This window comes from Limulus polyphemus, unplaced genomic scaffold, assembly GCF_000517525.1.
Source record: "Limulus polyphemus unplaced genomic scaffold, Limulus_polyphemus-2.1.2 Scaffold1942, whole genome shotgun sequence".
Taxonomy (NCBI): Eukaryota; Metazoa; Arthropoda; class Merostomata; order Xiphosura; family Limulidae; genus Limulus; species Limulus polyphemus.
This window is the reverse complement of record NW_013667552.1, coordinates 4,216-12,062: the sequence shown is the minus strand read 5'-3', so window position 1 is coordinate 12,062 and position 7,847 is coordinate 4,216. Positions and strand designations below refer to the sequence as shown.

The following is a 7,847-nucleotide window of genomic DNA, read 5'->3' as shown; positions in this document are numbered from 1 at the left end:
CCAAAAACCATACATCAATACCATATAATTCCACTATAATTTATCAAACTTCAGTACTAAGTTGTGCTTGGGTCTAAAAAATATGAAATTTGAGCTCACTAGAGTCTTACCTTACTACTTGGAATCTAGCATGAAAAGAAAGTTGGCCACCCAAATACTTCAGAGAGGCTGAGTAAGCCATTAGTGCAACATTGTGAGCATTTGAATGGTTATTCACACGTCACAGACAGAAGAAGGTGTATGTAAGAGTTTCCAAAAATGGAAAGAGGTGGGCAGGACCACTGTGTTTGATTGAGTAAATGTAGCAATATCTCAGTAAACAGAAAAGATAGGAGGTTTTTATTTTATATTCCAGCTTGTCAAATCAGTAACTTGAGTTCCTAATTTGTAAGAACCTACTGACTTTGTAATGGCTGGAGACGGCTTAAATGGGTAATGAAGAAAAACTTTAATATAATGCTGCATTAAACATACCATGCGACATACAAAAAAATCTATATTTAGGATTTCTTATTTAATGTAAACTTTTAAATTAAGAAATGAACTAATGTATGATACCAAAATTTAATTTTTTATTCACTATTTGATACCAAACTTATTGACATACATTCATAAAATAATAGTTCATTAAAATTTTGAAAGCAAGTCAACAAATGAAATAACATCACCTTTCACATGTGTTGATAGGGTTAATGTACATAAATGTTTTCTGAAAAGATTTATCAACTTAATCTTCCTAAAAAAAGAGCATTAATTAATATAATCAAAAGATTTGCTTTTCAAAAAGATCATGCAAAACACTTACTTTTAGATATTGTAAAATATGGATTAAATGTTAATGATTTATCAGGCTTTGAAAAAGAGAAACTGCACATTAACACTGCATATTTGGTAATTAATCTACAAAAAATAATATTTTCCTTGTAAAAATTTAAAGCCTACCATTAATTGTAAATATGAAATTAAAAACCAGTCCACTATTATATAATTACAAGTTTTTTTGATAAATTTCTATGTAGATGAAGTTTATAATTTACCTTGCCAGTGTGAAAATAGTTTATTTATTGATATTTTTCATAAAAATTTTATTACTGGTAGCTTGGAAATTATAAAAAGATAAATTATTATGTGAAATACTTAAAAAAAGGATCTAAATACAGATTTGCTACACAATGTAATAAGCAAAATATTCTAAAATATATTGAAAACAATATTGACGAATACATTTTGAAACATAACTATATTACATCTTATCTGCCTAGATGGTTTTTGGAATGGAAGTTTTATGTACATAACAAAAAAATAGTTTTGGCTTTATTTGTAATAATGTTTACACATTAATTATGATGAATGAGATCAATAGTACACACACACACACACTTTTAAAATTATTAACCAATCCAAAGATACAGTAATTAATAATTTCAATAAAGCTCATAAAACTTTATTCTAAATAAAATTTCTTTGTAGATTTACCTTTTCTGTATGCTATTTCTAAACTACATTAATCTCCAATTAAATTTAGATTTATTTCTAGTTGAATAAAAACATTTAATGAGAACATGCTGCATAAGCATGTGTAATTAGAATGTTTCCCCAAGAAAAGCTATTGCATGCGCATTATTCACTCGATGACAAACAGTCGCTACAATTGCTGTATGAAACAAGTAACAACAAAAGGGGAATGTAAATATATTTTACTAACCATTTTGTACAACAGAATATTAAAAACTTATAAAAGTTTTAAAAAAGGTTTGATGTTAGGTCGTAGAATAACATTATATTTATCGATAGTGTTATGTATCTGCTTGTTTGATAATTTCCCGTAAAAATTATTTCCAAGAAACTTCAGTGATACAAATCCTTTCTTAATTAAAACTAGTTTATTCTTTCTCGTTACAAACTTTGTAATACACTTAATTTCCACAGTCAATACGTTTTCAATCTCAATAGCAAAACACACACTTTATATTCCCGTTGCTACCGCTCGATTGACTCAATTATCTGTCTCTATATCTCTCTATCTGTAATCATTTGCCGGGCTTATATACTAAAATAGAGGGCATCTGGCAAACACCCGGGGCTTCAGAATCCTTCTAGAAACTCATCACGTGACTTCCGCTGTCGTAACAGTTACAATACCTTAATCTGTCCTCATAACATATTTTTTTTATCTCCAGAATCATCCAAACTGTCCCACTTTAACTTTTCCAGTAAGTCAATATCCTTTCTTAGACCAAACTGCACACAAAATTCCAGTTGAAGCTTAACTAGTAATTAGTATAAAGAAATAACTGTCTCTTTGGCCTCTATATGTCTATAAATACATCCAAAAATTTACTTCAAGTAACACTGCTTTGATGGCTCGATACTTGAGTAATTTAACTACCACTATACGAAGATTTGTTTATTCAGTTATTTTATTACCATCTATGTGATCAATATAATTATAAACAAAATCCATTACTTTATACTGACTGAAATTAAAGGTCATTTGTCAATTATTTATCCAGCTTAACAAATAATCAAATCATTTTCCAATACCTCAACATCCTTAGTACAACTAGAAATACCCAAGAATTTAAAGTCATCAGCAACACTTAGTAACTAAACAATAACATTAATGTGATTAATAAAATGCAAAAGACCATGCATAATAAGACCATAATAACAGGAATGGCAAGTTGAGAAGGGAAAAAAAACCTAACATATAACCACCAGTGGAAGATGCTCTATTTACATTGAAAAACTGCCACCGAAGAAGGGCGAATGGAATGAGCTAAAAATGAAGAGACCCACCAAGATAATCCAAATATTCCTCTCCAGTGGCCTGGCAAATGTCAAGTGTGAAGATGGAGGGTAAAATGAAGTACCGGTAACTGAGATTGATGTAGAAAGGATGGTGTGAGAGAAAGAGGCAACTGAGGGGTGGTACAAAGTTGAAGTAGTGAGGAAACCAGGGTTGTGCCAGCCAATAAAGAACAATCAGAAGAACTTGCCACAGAGTGGCATGGATGGTCAAAATAACCCAAAGGAAGAAGACAGATGGGAGGAAAAACATGAAAGTATTGATCGGTCCAATCCTGACTGAAAGCATCAAATCTAGGGCTTGTGGGTGAGGAATGAAAGACCAAAAAAAGAAGTAATTTGGAATTGAGGAAATTGGCAAATGCATCAAGCTGTGAAGTACCCCACTCTGAGAATATCTACCAGAAAACCTCTGTAGGATAAATTTTGTTCGGTCTGGAAAGACAATCTTCTACAGTGTTGAAAATACTTGGAAATGACACACCAGGAGACATATTTCAAGCATGTGGGCCCAAAAAGTAGCTCCAAGGTTTGAATGCAATGGGATCAAGAACAGATGCAACTTTGGTGGTTGATACAAGCTACCACAGTAGAATTGATGGAATGGATCATGATCAGTACATTCCTGATCAGAGGGACAAAAAATTATCCAAAGCCCATTGTACTGCTAGAAGCTCCAAGGTGTTGATATGGTAAGACCTCTTGATCATAGACCACCATCTGGAAGCTTTATGCTGATCAACCCACACCTCCCAATCATGTACGAAAAGCATTGGTGAATAGATGCAAATCCTGGCAAAGAGGAAGTGATAGACCCAAAAATGTGTGGGTCTTGTTCAACCACAAATGCAGATTGTTGATGAGGAAACAATGAAATTAAATGGGAGAATACAAGGGATCCTGAACAAGATTCCATTGGTCATGCAGAGTTCACTGAAGTGACAACATATGTTCCTGATCCAAAGGATTAAATGCCTCCATAGAAGCCCACATCCCAAAAGCAATGGAACTTTGTGAACAGCAAAGGCATGGAGAACAGAAAGCTCCATCAAATAGAGTTGAAGACAAGAAAGTAGGGCCTGACTGAGGTTGGAGTTGAAAAAGATCCCCAAATGGACAAAGTATTGGGTAGATAACAGGAAAGATTTCTCCAACTTGATAACCCAACCCACTCAAGCAGTTTCTGATAGAAAAAGCGAAGTGTGATGTGAAAACTAGATTTCAGAATGAGCTAACAGAAGCACAACCCTGATCATGCATAAGTCAGGCAAAAGCTTTGACCACCCGACAAAAGACATACAGAGCCAAAACAAGCCCAAAAGGCAAAGCGTAGAACTGGTACACAATCCTGTGATGGACAAACCAAAGGTAGCATCTGCACCAATGAGAAATAGGAATGTGTAGATAGGCAACTGAGATATCTAACTTGATCATCCACAACTTAAAAGATAAAAACCCACCTTAGTGTGAGAAAGGTCTCCATTGTAAAACTGGGAAGATCCAGAAATTGATTGAGCCAGGATAGAACAACCACAGGACACCAGTCTCTGGTTTTCTTTGGTACTACAAACAGCCTGCAATGAAAGCCTTGGAAAGGATGGCTGACAGGCTCAATAGCTTTCTGTGATAGAAGGATCTGTACTGCCTCCGACAGATGTTGACTGGTAATAGGATACCGAGGTAACAAAGGATATGGATACAGGAGATAATGGAGTGGGAAAATAAACTGGATGACAAGTCTTTCTGAAAAACTCAATGAACAATAGTGAATTCCCACTGTATAGAAACAAAATTGGTCAAATAAGCTCCTACCCAACCAGAACCAACAGGATAGTCACTGGTACTAATGAGACGATTGAAACCTGCATTATTAAAAATGATGAATGGCGGAACCCATAGTGGGAGGAACACGTAAAGGAAGGGATGGTGCCAGACATAGAACAGAAAGAGAAGATTGCAAGGGATTAGGCTGAGACAAACAAGCAACCAAGAACGAAAGGGTCGAATGTTCCCTCACCAATTCCATACAGGATTCCAAAGTGCCAGGAATATTGCCAAAAATTAACCACTGGAGAAATGGATCCATCCATAAGTCCCTAAGGTATGTGGACAGTAAACAAACCTGGGACAAGACAGCGTCCCTCCCCAGAAAGACCCAGCAGCAAAGAAACCCTGTACATAGAGAGAGAGTCAAGAAGGTCAATAGTGACAATGTAATGAGGGAGAAGGTATCCCCCCAAAATCCTTCAGGAAATTGGTGGAGTGCCTCAGAAAGGAAATGTATGGTGCACAAGTACCATAGGAGAGTCATAAGGGTAAGATGAAGGCAAGAAAACTGGGCTTGGGATAGACAGGTCTATGAGGGTTAGCCCCAGACAGGACTATGAGGGTGAGCTATGTAATTATGAAACTCAATTACTTGAAAACTAAAAGACAAAAGTTCAGAAATAGATACAATTGCCTCTACTATAAAGATCAGAAAATTGCAGAAAAAGAGGAAAAATACAAGGAAATATGTATATTTTTCTATGTTCACTATGTAAGGTATACTATATTTTTTCATTCATCGTTACTTTTATTAAAAGTATTTATTATACTATTTAGTATACTAAATCTTATTATTTTTTGGATTTATTATTATTATTACTATAAAGACTGTTTTGCAATGTTATCTAAATATAAATAGAACTAACCTAAATATCCTAAGATGGCTAAATTTTGTGAGATATTAATGGGTTTATGGCCAAAAAATAGTTAATAGTGAGGGTACAGAACTTACGAAACAATGTATTCTAATCTTTATAAATAGAAATGAAGATAAAAATGTTTAATTAGCTAAACTGGTTACAAAGTTGATTTTTATTTCACTATAAGTGAATATCTTGCTCTGATCAGAAGTTAGTGTCTCATCAACTTGACAAATAAAAATGTGTTGAACCAACAATCAGCTGGCTCCTAAGTTATCGTCAATGAGTTTTCCCAACCATAAGTAAATATGTACGATTTAAACAACAATCAGTTTTATGCAAATCTCTGACAGTATGTCTCAAATGACAAAGTGGTGTGTATCATATGGTTATCGATACAATACGTTGGTCACAAACATTTTAACTCACCAACACCACTGTTTTCTGTCTGTATGAATGACATATTTTCAAAAATAAGTAACTTGAAACCCCACATGAATATTTAAAATTTTACTTAAGACTATCTAATTTTGGAAAATGAAAGAAGCAGTAACCTGAATGACGAGGTACATACCTGTTTACTGATCTAACTTAAGTTATAAAACTTAGATAATTTGAGTATTGTGTTTGTCATTGACTACTTTACAAAACCTTGTAACTTCAATACATTAATTTTTTTCGTTTTGTTTAGATAAATATCACTCATCAGTCAACTTACCTTTAACGCTTGAAAATGTTCTTTTTGTAACGTCTCTTCAATTTCACTTTCATATTTCACAGACTGACTTAGGCCTACAGATGACTTGAGACCTTCAAACATATCTTTAAAAAAGCCACCCGTTCGCTTCATTTCTGTGCGTTGCATGTTTTGTTAGATATAACTTATAGGATTAACATATTACTGTTATTAACGTCGTTAAGTTTTTTGTTGTTGTTTTTTTTCAAAACCACTAGAACTAAAGTAAAAGTTGACGATAGAACACCAGCGATTAACTTTTACTTTTACGTTATTTGGATGGTAATACTGAAAGCGTGTCAGATATGTTCTAACTAAAATTTCAAAGTTAACTCGCCTGTCATACAAAAATTCAAGTTAAATTAATATTAATTGTACAATACAAGGCTACATAAGCATATTTATAATGTTTTTACATCCTCGTAATAAAAATATGCTGAGTAAGCTACGCAGCGAACTGATACAGCAGAAATGATATAAGCAACAATATACCCGTATAACTTCGTTCAAGTTTGTTTTCATCAGCTTTACACTCAGTTAGAATGCGAGCAAATTATGCAGTCAGAATTTCCGGAGACTTATACACCCCTATCTTCACAAACGATATTTGAATAAAATAGTGTTACGACAGCGGAAGTTAAGTGACCCTGGTAACACGTGATGAGTTTCCAGAACGATTATAAAGGCTCGAGTGTTTGCCAGACGCCCTCTATTTTAAAGTGGAGATATGATAGCAGATTGAGGAGAGATATGCAGACAGATAATTGATTCAAGTGAGCGGTAGTGACCGTTAGTAAAATGCGTGAATCGTTGTGAATTATAGCGTATGTTTAAATTAACGTAACTGTGGAAAATAAGTTTATTGCAAAGTTGTATTGAGAAAGAATAAACTAGTTTTATTTATGAAAGGACTTGTATCAATGAAGTTTTTCGGAAAGAATTTTTACGGGAAACTAACAAACGGTCAGAGACATAACAATTCCTGTCAGAGAGTGGGACAGGAAAGAAAAGATAAAAAAAAGAAGAAGAAGATGGAAACCAGAGGTGGCAAATCAAACTACAGCTTAGCAGATTTGATGGCAACAATACAAAAACAGCAAAAGAAACAAAAAGAACGAAAAAATAAGCAAGAAGATAGACAACAGCAGTTGCAAGAAAACCTGCAACAGTGACAGACCGAACAGCAAAATAAACAAGAAGAGAGATTACTGCAGTTGTTGGAGGAAAAAAAAAAAAGAAACAAGAAGAGCGAGAAAAGAAACACAAAGAAAAATTACAGCAGTGGTTGGAGGAAAAAGAAAAGAAACAAGAAGAACGAGAAAAGAAAGAAAAAGAGATATTACAACAGTTGTTTGAGGAAAAAGGAAAAGAAACAAGAAGAGAGATTAAACAGTGGCAACTGGAACAAGAAAGCAAACCGGAAGAAAATCTACAACAGTTACAGGAAAGCCAACAACAGTGGCAAGAAAAACAAATGGAAAACATTAGTAAATTTCAAAGCAAATTAACTACATTAAAAGATGATTTATTGTCTTTTACACAAAGAGGATACATTAACCATCGACTGAATCAGCCCCAGACAACGGCAAGCCCCTTCCATAGCCTGCAGCTAAACC

The 7,847-nt window shown here is 34.1% G+C and overlaps 1 protein-coding gene across 1 annotated transcript in view; it reads right to left on the bottom strand.

The window, feature by feature from the left end:
• The window catches only part of LOC106465433 (syntaxin-binding protein 5-like), a 146,765-nt gene extending 139,951 nt beyond the window's left edge, over nucleotides 1-6,814 (bottom strand). The window contains exon 1 of the mRNA XM_022393333.1: nucleotides 6,214-6,814. Coding sequence (XP_022249041.1) covers nucleotides 6,214-6,360 — 147 coding nt within the window. The 5' untranslated portion in view covers nucleotides 6,361-6,814. The remainder of the gene's footprint in view (nucleotides 1-6,213) is intronic.
• Nucleotides 6,815-7,847: the final 1,033 nt, after the last annotated feature.